The sequence below is a fragment of the Gouania willdenowi genome, chromosome 6, assembly GCF_900634775.1.
Source record: "Gouania willdenowi chromosome 6, fGouWil2.1, whole genome shotgun sequence".
Classification (NCBI taxonomy): Eukaryota; Metazoa; Chordata; class Actinopteri; order Blenniiformes; family Gobiesocidae; genus Gouania; species Gouania willdenowi.
This window is the reverse complement of record NC_041049.1, coordinates 67,789,455-67,808,533: the sequence shown is the minus strand read 5'-3', so window position 1 is coordinate 67,808,533 and position 19,079 is coordinate 67,789,455. Positions and strand designations below refer to the sequence as shown.

Here is a 19,079-nt window from a genome sequence, read left to right as displayed (position 1 = left end):
ACATTTCTGCTTGAATCTCAAAAAGCCACAAGTACAGTCACTTTCTTCAGTAAAAAACAAACATTGAATTTAGGCCATCGGCTAGCTTGTCTACTGTGAAGTTTTGTTCCAGGAAATCAGAAATAAAATGTCTTTATATATTCTGAAACAATAAATAAATACTATACCTCTAAATAGTTTCCACACGCAGAAATCATACAGTTTTTGAGCAATTAGAGTGTAAAAGTGGAACTACTTGATGTGCGTGGCATAATTTTGAAGCTCACGTGACCTAGTTCTAAGCAATCACAGTATTAATTATCTGATTATTTTACTTCAATACAAACATTGACTGTAAAGTTTTAGTTTTGTGAGATTTGTTTGACATAAGCTTTAGTACTGACAGTTCCATCTAAAAATCACAAGAACTGCTTCATAGGATTCAAAAATTCTTCCCTCCGTGGAGTCACAAAGCTTTGTGTAACAGCAGAAACAGTCTGTATAGGATAAAGGAGGCCTGGAATTCCCAGAGTTGAATCTTAGGGTCACTGAGTGTATACTGTGGTATGTAACAAAGAGGCCGAGTACCATGAAGCCTTTTGATTCCTAGATGACCCAGTGTCTCGTCGGGTCTTTGATCGCTTTTCAATAGAATTTAAACTAATTTCATCAGATTCTTGTGTTTCAGTAACCAAGTAATGTGCTTCTAAGTGAAAGCAGTGAAATAAAAGTTAGTGTGTTCATGGGTGCGTGTACGTTTCAGTGCCAGTGAGTGCATTGCTGGATGAAGCATGTGTGTGCTTGTGTGTAGGAGTATAAACGGACTGGATGAAGTATGCATGTTTTGTAACTTGGGGGTGTGCCTCCGTATGTCTGTGGGTCAACATGTGCTTCAGTTTGTAACTTATGGCTACTGCTGGGCTGAGCCTACCTGTACGTAATCAGTGCGAGCAACAGAGCGTCATGGAGGAGCGCTCAGAAACTCTAAAGTCGCCCATTCCACGATTGCCAACGTATAAAGCCTACTAAAAAACAAAAGACAATTCTAGGTGCAAAGCTTGTGGATAAACGTCTTAGTGATCGCAACATGATTATTCTCGGAGCTGCTTTCCAAAGGTGGAGGGACTTGCTGCTTTTAAAAGGATTACCAATGGACCAGGATTCAGCACTAACAATAAATGTGTAGTTCTTGTAGTTATGTGACTTTGTTATGTTTTGCAATGCATGTGCACAAACATAGAGGCGTCGCTTCCGGTAGATTGGCAGAGGCAGGGGAGGAAGTAGAGGTGTTGAGGGCGGGACATCGAGACGTTCTCTCAGAAACTCCGGATAGCAGCTTTGAGCTACACAACTTCATAGTCACAGATCAGAAAAGGCCTTGAATGCAAGTATCATCTTTAAAGACATTAATTGAATGACAATAAATGTATGATATTATACTAGGGTGGTATTGATGTTCAGGTCCTTGTTGCTTCATTGTGCATCTTAATTTAAAAATAGGAAATCTCATCATCATTAAGAAGGTAAAAATAATGTATTGCTGTTAGAAATGTATACATTAGAACATTTTTATTAGGCCGGGCTACCAGACTCAAAACGCCACTCACTTTGTTGTTGTTGTTCTTGTGTTAAAATCACTACTCCTCTGTTATTCGTGAACGAATCAAGCTGAAATTTGATAGGTATTATCTATGGATGCTCGGAACCCATTTTTTTCCAAGTGGCCCCAAAAGAAAAAAAACAAAAGTAGATTTCTCATTTATTTGTGAGTCAAATATTACAATGATTGGTGGTACTGAATCATTGTCACTTACCAATGTATAAATGGGGCTCATTACCCCGTATGTGTCACCAGGGAGCCAGGCCCATTTTTCAAATGGCTACTCCTCCGTTAGTTCTCGTTAAATCGGAATGCAGTTTGTTATGAATATCCTATGAATGAATATGATGAGATGCTCGTGCCCTTTTTTTGAAATGGGGCCTGGGGACCCATCCCCCATTTCTGGTCATTTCCAAATTTATGGGAACATAGTGATATATCGTATCAAAGGTAATTCAACGTAGATTAAGATTATGCCTTGCACAATTCAATTGGGGGCCCAACACCCCCCTTTTTTTTGGTAATTTCCATTAAAGTTGTTTTGTCATTTATATTGCGACAGTTAGTGGTACCTAATCATTGGCACACACCAATATATAAAAGGGGCCCATGACTCCGTCATGTGCAACGAGGGCACCAGGGGGCCCAATTTTTTACTCAGTGGAACCGAGTCATTTGACTGAATTCTCGAGAAGGAGGTATGTGCTATTCCGCACACAGAAGTTCCACGAACCTGGCCGTAGTTCATCCTAACTTGTTCTTTCGAGGTAGCATTAGTTTTTCTATTCAAACCAGAACCAAACTCTAACATTCTGTAATTTGTCGCCAGCCTCCTTCCTAGCTGCTTCTCTCTTTGGGGTGGTTAAAGTAAATAGATATTCTTCCTGGCATCAGCTTGTGAAAACTGTAATAAACCAGAAAACATAAATTTTGTCAGATTTTTTGCTCCTGCCTTCTAACCCAACATGAATAATGTAAAAGCTTACAATATGTTAACAGACTGCATGGTCCTTCACAAGCTCTTATGCAATATCAAAAGTAAATTGACACCGTTACCATATACACACTCAGATTGCAGCACAATAAGGCAATACAAGTTTTTAGGGAAGTTTAATGCATTTAAACTAAGTTTAAAATACTTACCTAGACATCAGACACCTCCTTACAAGTCATTGCCGGCGGAATAAAAAAGACACCAGAGAATGAACATCACTCTTTCACTTTAAAATACTGCAGTATGTCTAAAGTTAGAATCGCTAAAGCAAAGTTACTGCAGTTTGGGTATCATTTTACAACATCAATTCTTATGTGGAAAATACTGAAGTGATGCTGTCATGCTGTTACGGCAATTACTAATGTGATATTGACTGATCATAATGGGAAATGTGCAGTCGTAGACATTTCAATTTAAATACAAGAGCATCAACATGACAGTGCAAGTCAAAAGGCTTTGAGGTTTACATCAGCGGAAGTAACAGCTCCCAGGGCACACTCCTACTTCTTCTTTCACAAAGGAAGTGACTGCTGAGTGTTACCCTCATATTTCCTGCAGTAATACCCCTACTGTTCAAAAGGTGATCAGATAATTATAGACAGTGACCAGATTAAAGAGCTATCAACAGATGGAACATTTATCACAAATTTATCGTAATTGCTTCACACATGTTGATTGTTGATGGCAGTGGCCTACTTCCTCATGCCCTCTTCAACAATACTTCTCCTGTGTTCAGTTTGTAAACATGTTGAAATTTCAGTTTCAGAGCTGTTAGCCCAGTGTGTAACGCACATTTTCCAAGAATCCATGCCACATGCCAGAAATCACTGAAAGATCTTCTATATCTGCCCTGGGAAAAAAACTAGCGAACATTAAAATAATGCTGTAGTATCTTATATGCAAGTAGTTATTAGATACTGAAAGGAAAAGAGCTGAAGTGTGTGTGGGCTGATGTGGAGGTGTGAAACATGTAAAAGAGCCTGTGTATCATGTCTAAGGAAGAACAGAATGACTGCAGAGATCAGGTTTATACATGTACATGTTAGATAATAGCACAAGTTAAGATAAAAAGACCACTTCGGCTCTGATTAATAAGCAGAGCATACAAGCACATACAAGTTAAGAGACAATCTTCAAATGAAGCATCTGGGTGTAATATTTTCACAACAAAGTGATGGCATTATTCTGAAAGTTATGCACTAAATGATATAATTCTAGCATGTTTGCCAGAGTTAAAAAGTGTTACACTGAGTTGCATGTATACACGCTTGATCTGCTGAAAAAGAGCACCTTGGAAAGCGATATGTATTATGAGTCATTGTGTTCCAAGCTTTTCTTTCTGTTCATTGCTTTTCGGTGAAACATCTGTGATGAATGACATTTGTTTGACTGCTGATTATAATTGTTTACCTCTTTATTTCTATAGGACATGACACAGGATTAGTAGCTAAGTAATATAGCATGTCAGGCAGACAGTGCTATGTGAGAAGAAAAGCAGCAAAGTGATAAAGGTCACAATTACCCACAGAGAAAAGGTGAAAGCAGAAAGGCTTGTGATAAAAAGGAGCGAAAATTGAAGATGAAAGGTTAAGTGGTTTGGAAAGGGTAGAATAGAGGTTATGAGAATGGGAATTAGACAAAGTAAGATGGTATGCTAAAAAGCTAACTTCTTATTTTTCCTTTCCTGCACATATTACCATAACTTCTAACTCTACCCAAAGTAAACAAGCCCTGGCAACCTAAACCCATTCAAAGCTAGAGGTTTTAAATTTGATAATAATTCCTTTTTAAAATTTTTAATCGAATTGTTGGCCTGATTCCTTATCTGGTTCCTTCCGTATGGAGAAAATATAGCAACTTGGATCATCAAACGAGTACATTTATTGAAAAAACTGCCATTATTAGAGGGGTTTTTGCTTCCTCAGATGTATAAAAAATTACAATTCATAGTAAAATTAGTGATATTAAGACGTAATAACTGAGACACAATGCAGTGGTTTTTATCTGAGATCCAACCACAGTATTAACCCTGTAAATCCCAGTTAAAAGCAGCCAAAGTTGCAAACGCCATGCTGCTAACTGCTGGATTTGATGAACATTTCATTCTGAAGTCCACAGACCTTTGATCAACCTGCATCATAGTAAAAAAAAAGTGCCAGAGGAGAAAATAAAAAGTTTGACAGTTACACAAACTTCCAAAAAACAAGTGTTTTATTTTTTGTTGTTTTTTGGAAAATCCATTATTTACAAAAACCCTTTATTATTCTAAGGCAATAATTTATTTTGTATGCAATGTGAAATACTTCTATTGCTGTTTGTCATACATTTGTTTTCTGCATTTAACCCATCCCTGAGGAGTTAGGGTTAAGAGACAGCCTCAAAATCTCACAGTGATGCCCCAGGTGGGATTCGAACAGTGACCCATCGATTACAAGCCTGCTTCCTTAACCACCATTGCATTGGTGTATTACGTGTGTATTGGTTGTTTCATGTGCCCAATGTGAAATACTTCTATTGCTGTTTAAAGGCCCCTACTTTGTCAATCTTTACAAAACTTTGTACATTTGGGTATAAAACAATTATAATTAAATACTGAGATTGTGATTTACTAGCAACAAAGCCAAGTAGTGGCCTAAAGAAATCATATTTAGATTGGAGAACACCCTTTTTGACCTGGCTACTACTGGAAGCTAAAAAAAATAGCTCCAATAAAAGCTGAGAGCCAGTGTGGTGAGGTTTTGCAAATGTGCCAACATTGCTTATGTGGCTTGTCCAAACATATCAGGTAACACCTAGTCAACTAGCAGACACAATGCAGCTCAAACCAGTACTCCACGCCTTGCTGCTGCCAATGGTCTCATTAAGATTTTACAGCAAGAAGTGTCTGGTATCTGGATGTGTGCCGTAACAAAACACCAGGGTATCAGTAATGATTTGGCTACACACAGAATTGGGGGTCCTCAAATGCGGTACTACATCAGGTATCAGGCCATGAGATAGTGGGTGAAGACCGGGGATGAGCGTTTGTTTATTCCACACTGGCTTTTGTTGAAATCCCAATAACACCAATTAAGTTTTATTAAAAGCTGCTTAAGCTAATATATTTCACTTTAATGGAAGCTGTGCTGAGATTTGATATTTCCTGAACCCTTGTCTTTGTACTTTCTACTCAAGTAGGAAAGTCATCGATAATTTGTGGGCAATGTCGGCTTGATGGGCTAAGAGTAGATAAAAGACTTTCCTTACACAATTGATTGCAAAAGTATAGATACATGGTATAACTCGACAATGTTTATTTAGAAATATTTCTAATTTATCTGACCCATTCATCAATATTAGGGTCCTATGGGGCTTAGAAGACTTGTTGTTTGGGCTAACGATGTCTTTAGTTTAGAAATGGTTGCTTTACGTGGTCCAGCATATACAAACTTGGTGCTGATCAGCTATGCAGACAAAAGAGCAAGTGTAAGCTACCAACCCAACTGCCATGACTTTGCTGATAGGATGTGTTTTTTCTTTAGTTTACTGGTCTCTGTGTCAAATACGTACGTCAGCCAGAGACATAACATGCAGACAATCCCCATTTTATCCTTTCAAGGAGAAACACATTCTTCAAACCTTGCAGACACAACTGAAAGAAAAGGCCCAACTGTGTTTAAAATAAGCCAACATCTGCAAAGACTCCCATTTTACATCTAAAAAATACATTTCCATAAATACAAAATATTTTGGAAATATGGCGGTTGTGCTGTGCCATGAGGGCAATTGTCACGGTATTGTGAGAAATGTGCCACAGGAACAACTTGTTTGGTCATGACATCATAACACAATGGGCACAGGAAGTGGGCGTCTTGAGAACCACAGAAAATAGGCACTTGGTGTATAACAACTGCCTGTCTTAAACTGCAGTCAAAGACTAAAGAGCTTTTAAACAACCTGAGGAAATGCATGTTTGTATTTTATTGAGAGAGTCCAAGTCTAGTCTTATCTTGAGCTACTGCAGCCCTGGCAATCTGTAATGCATGTTGATACCTACAGTCAGACTCCCTGGGCACATAAAGTAATTTTTCACAAGTTTTGTAGTATATCTGTAGAGACGCATGAGATAACTCATTCTCAGAAAAAAAAAAAAAAAGACTGTTTACTTCATCTGACTACCCAATTTTGAGCAAAGAGGAAGACAAACATAGCACTGAAAGAGAAAAAGAAGAAGAAAAACATTCCCTGCTCTGTGCTAAAATGCTAGTCTGCGTCTCATCACTACAATTCACAGCTACCAGCCAAATGACAGATGGCTGTTCTGCTGTAGTGTAACAGATTTCTTAGAAGCTGCCAGTTGCTCTCAGCACTGTCCCAAAATATGCTCTAAATATCAATGTCAAGATCTTAAATCACTCCTGCCTTTATTCACAATGTGGGGAAACTGGTGGGGTAAAAGGGTGGGCAGCTAACCACAGTGAAACTCTAAATTATGGGAAACAGCTAAAGGGATGTTTTGCATGAGCTCAGATGCAGTTTTAGGTACGCTAATATGTGCATTGGATATTTTCAGAGAGTCAGTTTAGTTTAGTTTTACGTCTCAGCAGCAATGAGACATTTCAGCAATGAGGTCTGGCTGAAATGTGCAGATATCTCTAAAATCACCAAACCTCAGCTACAAATGCTCACTCAGAGTATGACTTTTCAGCCCCTCACAGACTAATTGATCAATGTGCCGCCTACGAAAGAGTACGTACTTCACAGAAGCACTGATGCTGATTATATAATAGCTCAGTTAATTTAGGGACTAATTAAGTTTTACTGCACAGAGGTTGAAATCTAGAATTTTCATCTCCAATGACAAAGGGGAAAAACCCTATAAAATCTGATATATTCTAAATAAACAGTTTATAATATATTACAGGCATGTCAACAATTTTGTATATCAAAGTTTTAGGTCTAGAGTCACCAGTTACGAAAAGATTTGTGACACAACACTCATACTTGAGGAATTCAGTCCTCCAAACTTTAAGTAGAGTTGCCTCAACTAAGCTACCAGAATCAAGATGCGCTGGATGACAGAAAACCTTCACAGACCTACTACTGTAGGTAAGTTACATTTATGGCCACATCTGCCCTGGGGCAGGCAGACATAAGCGTAGCTGCTAATTTGCACTTATCAGCCCCTTACACTTCTATATTTCAACATGCATTCTCATTTGCACATTCAATGTGGTAACCGTTTTGTTTAGAACACCATAGCTACAAAAGAATGAAGCAGGATTAAAACTTCCTCGGTTTCAGTGAAAAGATGACCTACTCATTCTCTAATCTAAGGTGCACACTGGGATATAATTCTTAAAAAATAATTTCACCTCTATTTAAATGTACTTTTTTCTTAACACTTGCCAGGAAATAAAGAGTAATGCTCTCTAAACATCAAATATTGCTTACATAATACTCTTAAGACTCAAATTTCCTACTGTGGATTATTTAATTTTTTATGCTTAAGATTGGAGACCCACCTGATTGTTGGCTTTGTGGGATGACGTCCCTGAGACCTTAAGAGAGTGACTCCTGGTTACAGAGGTTCCTGTCGATCCTCTCCTGTGCTGTGGCCGAACAGATAATGAAGCTTTCCCCTCCGAAGGGCTACTGCTGCTGGATTTACTACTGTTTCCTTCAGTCTCGAGAACTGCATCCCAGGGATCCCCAGCCGAAACTCCTGTCACTGTCATTGCAGGGCCTCCAGATGCCAGGGATGTTTCCTCATTCTCAGATTTGCGTTTCGAAAGAGGGTCCAAATCTAACCAGTCAAAACGGCTGATGTGAGAGGATTCCATTGCAGCAGGCTGTTGAGGCAGTGTATCTGGTGCCAACGAAGCCGAGCCCATCTGAGAGCAATCCACGTCAGTGCTGGCCGGTTTGCCATTCTTCAAGTATTCTGAGGTGCTCGCAATCTTGTCAAATAGTTTGGCCATTTCCGGGTCCACAACTGGCTGTGGGAATGCCATTGCAGGAACAGCAGAGGTTTGGATAGGAGTAAAAGACATAAAGGCTGACTGCTGTGCCGGCAAAGCCATAAAGGGTGAAATGGTTGGAGTGAAGCCATTTTGAAATGTGCCTGGTTTGGGGAATGGAGCAGAGGGAAACATTGGCGAAGGCTGATGAGTGGGAGTCGACATGCTAGAGCCTGCCGAGGTGGACAGAACAGGAGTCCACTGACCACTCGGGAAAGGAGATGAGCTGCAGGCATGGCTTCCAGGGTAGGAGGCACTGAGGTTAAAACCTAGCAGAGATGAGGGACGGGACACTTTGCTGTTTGCCCCAAAGTTTTCATCAAGGAGGAGCTTCTCTAGTTCCTCATTGGTCAGCTTGTCTACATCAATATCTCTAAATGTCTCCTGTTCCGTCGGTTTCTTGGTTTCAGGAAAGACAATCAGGTCCTTGTCTAGTTTACTAGAACTTGTTGATGGAGGTGGTGCAGAAGTGGTGTATTTCAATGGTTTTGATTTTGGTGAGGATGTCGTTGCTCTATAAGATGATGAAGATGGTGAAGTTGAAAGCGTGTGTCTTTTCTCTTTTCGTAGTTTTGCTAAAGCCTCCTCTTCCATGCGAAGGGCTTCCTCTTTATCCACCACTCCCTTAGGCTGGGGGACATCCAGCTTAAACCCATTACCACTTGATATTTGGGCCATTCTGTCAGGTGTACGATGCCATGAGTGTGACGACTTTAAGCCAGCTGACCCAAATGGTTGTAGAATAAGGCTTTAAAGACCTAAAAAAAAAGAAATGCAAGAAAATATGGTGGATAAATAACAGAGTGATAATCTAAGACAGGGGAAAATGTATCGGTTTTTATTGGTTTTAGAAGTGGAAATTTGTTTTTAATGTATTGTTTGAGACTTCATAAGTTAATTTTGCAATGACCAATATATATTTCCTTAGTCATTTTATAATCTTTTTCATAGGGTCCTTGTGGACACTAGAGTATTTTATTATGAACATCACTTGCAAAAAAAAACAACATGAGCAGTTTTTTTTCACCAGTTAGATGATGTACTTTGAGGAGTTTTTTATGTTTCTTGTCAAGCAAAACTTGTATAAGACTGGTGGCTCTACACAAACACTGTAAATGTCAGTCGGTGTAGGAGATAAATGAGGATTTTAATCAAAAAAACAGTTAAGGAACTCAGTTCAAGGAGGAGGGTATAGTTTTCTGTAATAATTTTTTGATTTGGCAACATTAACATAACAGAAGATGACCACTGATACCACCTGAGCCACGTTCGTCGTTTATGTCATACAATCTATAAAAATGATTACTTGATTAAATAAATCACAATTTGGCCAAGTAATGATTGAGATATTGTGGATTACACTAGAAGACATTTTCAATGCAGTCAGTGTTTGAGTTTTTGCTGATTAATGGTAATCAGAGAACACTTAAAGCAATTATCACTGAAATCAAATACCCTGCTGGTAATAACATTCTAAATTCACTAATATTCTAATACATTTGACATTTTAAGTCTTTGCAGTGAGTCTTTAGCAGGAACAAAACAAAAGCATCCACATCTATTCCATGAATATAACATTTCCTCAAATAGTGTTTCGTGGACCTAAACGGCACAGTGCCTGCTCAAAGACACTATTCATCAGACGGTCACAGCCCCAGGGTTGAGCGAGTTCCTTCTCTCTCCAGGCGTCGCCGGCCTCTCCTGTGCCCCCCCCCCCCATTGTGGTGGTGAGGGCAGGCAGCACTGGGACTTACATGCGATCTAGTCTAGCACTATTGTGCAGCTGAGGAATTTGGCATGTTAACCAGCCCAGTGGGTCTCTCTCCCTCCTCTCAACGTTTTTCCTCAGGCCTCTTCTCACTTTCTGCTAGCATTATGTTAGCATCAGGGTCCAAGATTGTGTTATCAGTTGTGTGAATGCCAGCAAGCATCAACAATGTGGGAGCAGTGCTTAAGCCTTTTACAAGAAACCTATTGCTCACTTGTTTTGTGTAACAGCTTGGGAGATGTGACAGGTCACTGACTGTTGGTGTGTACTGCTTCTGGTGGCTTTAAAGTTTTGATACGTATCAAGCGAGTGATGGGCAATATTGATCAAAAACTCATTCCTGCATTTTTGCTCAAAATGACAATATATGACATGAATCTCGATGTTTTTAACTCAATAGAGTCTTACCAGAAAGACAATTTGGGTTAAACAACTGCACAATATGTGCCACTTTTGGCTTTTTCTCTTCTAAGGGACACCACGTGTGAGTGAGTTCTGTAGTCTGGCTGGTTTAGAGGAAAATCTGCGTTAGGACGCACTCAGAAATCCATCTAACTGCTTTTCATAATGTTCTGAGAAGACGCGAAAACAGCGACTCCTAAAACGAGTATATTAATACAAAAAAAGCTATAAAATATATATCAGAAATATGGAAAAATTGTAAATTGTAAAATAATATTAAATACCTGTATGATGTGATTTGTACTGTGTGATTGTATAAATCAAAACAAGTAAAAAAAAGAAATAAAAGACAAATCTTGATATTGTCATTTTCTATAATCGCAAAAATAGAAAACTAGCTATATAGTATCTTGAATCTCGATATATTGCCCAGCCCTATTTCAGGCATTTGTTAAAAAAAAGGCTGCAAGCATGGCTCCAGTGAGTGCATTTTATTAACAAACATACGAACCCCAAAAATGGTCTGGTCACGCAACAAAATAGTCTTACCAGAAAGAAAATTCAGGGTTAAATTTGCTGATGCAAAACGCCACACAGGCACATCTATTAACAAAGAGCTGCACAAGACGTGCCAATTTTGTTTTTTGTTCCTTCCAACTGTGCTTTTGAAGCTGTTCTGTGAAGTAGCAAAAGCAGTGACTCCTACAATGATTATTTTAATACAAAATAAAACAAAAATATGTCTTTATAAGCAATGTTGTACATTTCTATATCGCCAAATTGGACATCTCGAAATATCTTGAATCTCGATATATTGCCCAGGCCTACTGTCGATCTCTTATTCGTTCAGACCCCGCAACCGCAAACTCCCCTAATAATAATCATTTGCTACAGCCTGCCACGTTAATATTTATCTACTAAATAGCACTTGCCACTTGATTGCCATACAGTGTACGCATTCTGAGATCATGGCTTATTTTTTCACACTATCCCAGAGCAAGACATGCCCTAGACCAGAATGCACCAAAACTAAGACAAGACCAGCGGTCTCATTCATAAAACATCGAGTAAAATCTACACTAAAAGTGAGCGTATGTCAAATTTCTGACAATGCTACAAATTGGTGTGGGAGATTTCACTTTATCTATCTATCTATCTATCTAAGTGTGTCTGTATCTCAAATATCTCTGCGAATCAGGCTCAGACTGACCTGAGACTTTCAACATGGCTGCTGCTTGGTTCAAGGGTGTGCAACGTTGGATTTATTTGGATTGCAATGATGCCATTTATGAATTATTTCATAAAATTGTCTTAAATGTAGCTTTGCAGAACAGCTCAATGTTGACAGGTAGTCATGATAACTCAGGATAAGTACTTAAAACAGCTCAATATTGACAGCTAGTCATGGTAACTCAGGATGTGTAATTCAAAATTAAACGTGCATTAGGAATTGAGTGTTTACAAGGTCAGTTTAAAGAAGATTAAACTTCTATTCTGAATTAAAGAGGAATTAAAGCTCCCGGTCCCGTGTAAACCACCCATTAAAAAGCTACCTAACCTCCCATTTTTCTATAGCAAGACATATTTCCTACAGGCCTGCATTAGTATTCTACCATAAACGGTCAATACAAAGAAGCGGGTTGTGGTTTTTGCATCAAAGCGAGCTGCTGACGAATTAGATCGTTCGTGGCAGAAGTGACAAGGAAAATAAATTTCAGAACGAGGAAAATTTGGTGGTCACAGTAATGGTGTAAATGAATGAAAACAAAGTCCTTCACAGCAGACGTCACTGTGGTGTAAAAAGTGACGGACGTGAAAGGAAGCTCACTGAGACGCACCGTGAGTTTTTCTGCTACAGGACACACCTGAGCCCACACTGTCACAACTCATCATTTCGGGAAGCAGAAGTTTTGCAACAGAGTTGCGCACGAGCATGGGCACAGCTTACCTCCTCCATGCAGTGCAGGTTGGTGAAGCGTGCAGCTTGTTAAAAGGCTTTCCACACCGCAGTCTGTTACAGATACACAGACACTGCTGTGCACCAGGATGCAAGGATAATGTGTCCATGCCACCGTGCACCAGGTTTTTCCGACTGTGTTCACATTTAACGGTTCATGTACATGCATTAATTTTCACTCAGAGCCTTAATATAAACATTTAAATACATGACCTAATGGATGTATGTGGACATGAGGTCAGTTGCAGAAGCCATGTTGTACTTAGCTTTGAATTTGTTCTGGCAGAATAGGTCAACAAAGTCCACGTCCAAAACAATTAAGGAAAGTATAAACAAATGCAAAAATGATTTACCAAAGCAGGAGGTTACTAAATAACTATTATCCTGGAACACACAAAAGATTGCCAAAAAAGATATCTATACGTGCCCAGTCCTGAAAAATTAAAAAAACTAGCAGACTATCCAAGAAAACCTACTTAAAGCCAAAGATAATATTGCAAACACTGGACTAACTATCTGTGATGCAGGGTTCTAGTAACTATACCTACTCACTCCTGTTCTCCATTCTACAGGAGTCAGTAAGTTAGAAACAAGTGTTCAAAGAGCTGCCTGGGAAAAACAAAACTTGCTCAAAGGTCCAGGATCATGCTATTTTTCACCCATCTAGATTTATTCTAAGAACCCCAACAACATAGTATTTGAGGTTAATTTTCTGGAGTTTTTAGCCCTCTGAAAAGTCACTTTCAGAGCCCTCCTAAAAACAATCTGTTTTTAGGGCCTTCGTGCATATGCATGGTTAGGTGTAAACCATTTCTGTGCATCGGCTAGGGATGCACCAAAATGAAAATTTGTGGCCGAAGCCGAATAACATAAACGCTTGCCGAATACCAAATGCGGTTACGTTTTTGATAAATTTTTTTAATAGTGCATAAATAGCCGAGAATACATTTTTAGACATGTTTCTAAAGAAAGTAAAAGTTTATTAAATATTGTGACATTTTTTAGATATTCCAGTAGTCTTTGCTTTTCAAAAAACAGCACAACAAAGTTTTCCCTTTATATTAGCCCTTCAAATAAAAACATGCATTCCAAAAAAAACACTAAAGTGCATTAAAGGGGAGGTATGATGAAAAATATCACTGTATAATGGTTTTGCTACAGTGACATAGATTCCTTTAGCCTCATTCAGAGGGCCAAAGTTGAAATAGTTCTGTTTACTCCCTCCCTTGTTATTCCACATTTCATAAAAATCAGCTCCAAACGGGCGAGTTGGATTTTGCCCACATTGGCATGTAACATCACCTAACACGCCTCCTAGAATGTGAGCTCCTCCCTCTCCAACTATCTTACAGCTAAAACAACACTGCGGTTTAATATAGAATACATATTATACTTTATTGCCATATATGTAAATACAAAGTGCACTACTAGGGCTCGGTGATGGATGACGGAGAGCGGTAAGCCTGTAAGTCTGGCTGTGTTTGTGTGCGGAAAGGAGGAGCTGTTGCTGCTGCGGCAACGCACGCACACTTTTCCGACTCAAAATCACTTTGCGTTATTTGATTGCGTCACACGCTACTATTCGGCCTTGCTCTTAACTCACTAAACCAAAGGCTGAAGGTGGCTTTTTTTGCAATATTCGTCCTTAGTTCTATTTCATAATATTTCATGAGATGTAAGACGAACAGTTCTCTTTCATAATATATCTCACTATTTTTTAACTTGTTCTTGTTCTACATCACCTGTTTTTATTATTTGTTAAATATTTTTTACTAGGTATCGTTCGACCTCACCTTTGCTAATTTCAATAAATGTTCCTTTTTTATAAAAAAAAATTGAGACTTGGTACCATTTGTTATCATCATTATGTAATTCTTATGATGTAAATTGACAAAGTAAAAGTAGTATCGGCTCCAAATATCAGCTCAAGAAAAAAGGCAGTTCGTATTGGTCATCGGCTAAGGCTGATGGGAAAAAATCGGTATCGGCCCTAAAAAAATCCATATCGGTCAATCCCTAGTGTAAACACACACTGCTTCAGGCGCTGCTCCAGCGTGTGTGTTTATCACAGCAGCAGTAAATAATTAACAGTCTTCCTTCTCTTCCTCACCTCTTCTGAATAATCAATTTACAATGATAGTCCATTGTTTTGTCCAACCGCTGTGTCGCATTGGGTCATAATAAACACATCAGATCATCCCATAAAGGTGATACAAGGTGGTATAACGGCTACTAAAAGTGAAACTTTTAGAACTTTTAGATTTATCTATATACTGGATAATCTATATACTGAATGTAAAGATATTAACTGTAATATCAACTTGCCTTCACAATGTTTGTTTTACCTGAGAGGTAGTTTGACAGGGAGGAGCTCACATTCTTTATGTAGGGTAGGAGGAGCCAGGATTATCAGAAGGAGGAGTTTCCGCATTGTGACATCACAACGCGAGAAAAATCGGAGTGGATTTTTTTTTACAAAATGTGGAATAAAAAGGGAGGGAGGAAACAGAACTTTTTCAACTTTGGCCCTCTGAATGAGGCTAAAGGAATGTACATCACTGTAGCAAAACTATTACAAAAGTTTTACAGCAGACATTGTTGAAAAAGTAGATTTCTTTTTACAAATTGTTAGCTGAGATTGTATGGAAATATATGAAAATTAATACACATGGATCAGCATGTACAAAGTATGTTTTTACAATTAAGTTGAATACTAAAGTTTGAGTAAAAAAAAAATGGGACTGTTTTTCTAGGCCAAATCACCAAGCTCAGGGTTACAATGCTGGCATTTCACTCCTTATGCACACAGATTGCCATGGTGTCATGTGCAGCAAGCCGCCTCCTCAACTGGTTCTTTAACAGACAAAAATGAACAATGAGTTAAAACAACTCCACCTCCACAGACCAATCAGTTTTCTCAAATAAGACGTCATCAGATACCAGAAATCACTTGAGCTGCTAGTGTGGATCACGAGACTAACTCAAGTTTCAAAGTGCTCCTTTAAATGAACACGTAATGTGTGAATTTACAATAACATACTGTATGCTTTGACAGTTTTTTTCCCCTATCCATTATAAAACTCTTAGCCAGTGTCTTTATTTCGATTCTAATAATCAAATTTTAATAAAAATAATTTAGATGAAAATACAAACAATTTTAGTAATGTCTAGTCAATACAGTCAGTTTTTTTTTTTTTTTTTTTACTGATGTCCACATTTTCATATGACTCATGTTTCATACTGGTCCAAAAGGTTGCGATTCTCACATAAATAAAGTTGTTAACTTGTTTTAAATTGCCCTTTTTCATAATTCACAGGGATTTGGAAGTCTTGACAATAAAGATACCTCCTTACTTATGTTGATTATATTGGTGAAGCTATGAAAAATCAGCAAGATGTCACAATAATTGCAAATTAACACTAAGACCTCTGTGTGACCTGGGATGAAAGATGTTATCATGCGTCTTTCCGGAACCAAGAACAAGTCAAGCTGATGTAATCAGTACCTAGTAAATGCCTCCTTTCTACAGCAGACACTCTCTAATGACTTTTTATTAGTATAGTTTGTATGTTTTTATTTCTATTTCACTTTTAAAAACACTGTTAGAATGTAGCCAGATTGTTTGCAAAAATCACAGCTTTCTATTGTACATTATTGTAACTATGTCTGCAAGTATGGCAGGTTATTAACGTCAGGAAAAAGCTTATTTATGTCTATTTGAGTGTCCCCGTGGAGGTGACAGAGACACGGCCTGCAGTGAAGGTCCTGTGACCTGTGTCCACAGCTGGTGCAAAGAGTCTATAGCAGACATAGGCAACTGGCGGCGCAGGAGCCACATTCGGCCCTCAGTCTAATTGTATACGGCCCCCAAAGTACATGTACAAAATTACAGAAAACTACACAAAACAAGAGCAAGAATACATTAAAAAAACACAAAGAAAGTACCGTAAAAGACAAGAGAAAAATACAGAAAATACCCTGAAAACACACAAAATTACTACAAAAATGAACAACTTGCACTTTTCTTGATTCCAAAGAAAACATGTTTACAGATGAGATATTAGTCAGTATTTATTCAATAAAGTGATAACTATACTGAATTCCTATGGGGACCAATGTGTGTTTATGTAACGACAAATCAGGTACTTTTGGATTTTACTTTATTTTTTAAGTAATAATTGAATTGTTTGAGGGAGCATTCTTACTTCTGAGTTTAACGTGAGTGAATATCACTCAAACCCTGCTAAAAAAAAACGTCCTGTAAGCAAAACACAGTGAAACCGGTCAAAGTGCAGCAAATCTATTAAACTGGAAAATAAGTAACCATGTCTTTTTTATAGGTTCATAAGATCTGCTTATCTGTCTTCTGCGGATGACAATAAATACATTAGAGGAAACAAACATGTCGTATACATTTAAATACACGCAATACTAGACATGTGACTTTCTATTGCTACATAACGACTATCAAAAATGAGGTTTAAAAGCACATGTTTCATTGTTTGAGTAATGATAGGGTAACAATGACTTGTGCCTTGACATTAGGGCTGGACAATATATCGAGATTCAAGATATATCGAGTTTTCTATTTTGGCAATATGGAAAATGACAATATTGCCTATATCGAGATATATCCAATTGTTTTTTTTGTTTGTTTTTCTTTAACTTGTTTTGATTTATACAATCACAGTACAGATCACGTCATACAAGTATTTAAAATTATATATAGAGTACAGTCAAACGGTGTCCTTCTTTACTTCTTTTACTCACTCACACGTGCTGTCCCTTAGAGACAAATAAGCCAAAAGTGGAACATATTTATTAGCTGTTTGTTAATAAATGTGCTTTTGTGCCATTTTACTTTAGCAAATTTAACCCAGAATTGTCTTTCTGGTAACACTTGATTTAGTTAAAAATATTGAGAATAATATCAAAATTCGCCATTTTGAGAAAAAACATATTGAGATATAAGTTTTGGGGCATAGAGACCAGCCATACTTGACATTAGCTTTAACACAGTGATATCCTTTGCTTTACAGTATGGTTATCTGGACATCTGACACAGATTAATTCCTGGTTGGTAAATCAAAGCACAGTTTGAGTGGAGCCATCACTAGTCTGTAGCTGCTGAACTAGCTGACCACCCAGTCTGCTGATGCTCACCTGACACTCACTGATGTGCTTTAAAACACTCCAAACTATGTTATTATAATTATTTTGTGTGGTGATATGTAAACAAGCACTGACCTAGCGATTAAAGACGACTAGTACTACAATTTCCACATCCGGACACTTTTAGTGGTCACTTTTTGGTCAAATAAACTTCGCACTTTGTCAGTCGCTAAGTTAGCTGCTAAACTGCACATCTGTGTTTACACATCAAAACAAAGCATTTTTTAAGCGTTTTCAGAGAGACATTACAGCACAACAACCGCAACTAACACGGTGGCTGTGCAGTTTAAGGTTACGACTTTAATCATTTTTGGAGAGCCAGCGCAACAGATCTGGTTGTGCCGACAAACCCGCGAGCCAAAACACACAAACACCGCTACTCTGAAAGCGGTAAGTCCGTGCTCCAGCCACCGCCGAGCTAAAAACTTTTCCCCGCAGGACACGAAGCTTTAAACTCGGTTCGTTTCTCACCTTTCGGCGGCGCGCTGTTTAGAGACATTTTTCCTGCAGCTGCATTTTCCATCCACTCACACGGAGCAGACGTCACTTCCTGTCGAGGTTGTTTCAGGAGTTTGGGTGAGAAAAGAAACGGTTCGGCGGCGCTATAGAAAGCTGCTACGGATCCACCGGTGTCCTATGCAAATGATGACTCACTTCCGTATCTTAAAAACCTCCTCCTACGTAAAAAACAACAACAACAAACTAATAAAACACATCTGTGTTGTAATTTGTACTGATAAAAATTATCATTTTGATTCCGTAATTCATAATTAATTACAATTATGGCGTATTTATAATTGTAATTGTAATTTAAAAATATGTTGCTGTCGTAATCATAATTAAATTGTAATTGAGTTTAAATAATTTTCCTTTTAATTGTAATTTCCACGAAAATTCTATAAAAATTGTCAATTTTAATTTAACGCAAAACTGGAGAACCATGTTAGTTCAATGTACACTTCTACACATATGTAGTTAACAATTATTAAAATGTTTTTAGCATCAAGCTTTCCCACATTTTAAAATAAAAAAATAAAAAATACATAGATAGACTGACACAAAAAAGGCCACACCAAAAATATTAAAACCTATATTTTCTTTCTAATAAGGTAACCATTAGATAGGAAAGAAATTAGATCAATTAAATTCAAGATTCTAACAAAAAGCTAACACTAAGTGGAAGGTGAACTTTTATTAGGTTATTTAT

The 19,079-nt window shown here is 38.0% G+C and overlaps 1 protein-coding gene across 2 annotated transcripts in view; it reads right to left on the bottom strand.

Moving 5' to 3' along the window:
* pik3c2a (phosphatidylinositol-4-phosphate 3-kinase, catalytic subunit type 2 alpha) overlaps positions 1 to 18,498 on the bottom strand; it is a 62,279-nt gene extending 43,781 nt beyond the window's left edge. For both annotated transcript variants that reach the window (XM_028449135.1, XM_028449136.1), the window contains exons 1-2: positions 18,344 to 18,498; positions 8,078 to 9,330 (exon numbers count right to left, since the gene is read on the bottom strand). In XM_028449135.1, coding sequence (XP_028304936.1) covers positions 8,078 to 9,250 — 1,173 coding nt within the window. In that variant the 5' untranslated portion in view covers positions 9,251 to 9,330; positions 18,344 to 18,498. The remainder of the gene's footprint in view (positions 1 to 8,077; positions 9,331 to 18,343) is intronic.
* Between the last annotated feature and the right edge of the window lie 581 nt (positions 18,499 to 19,079).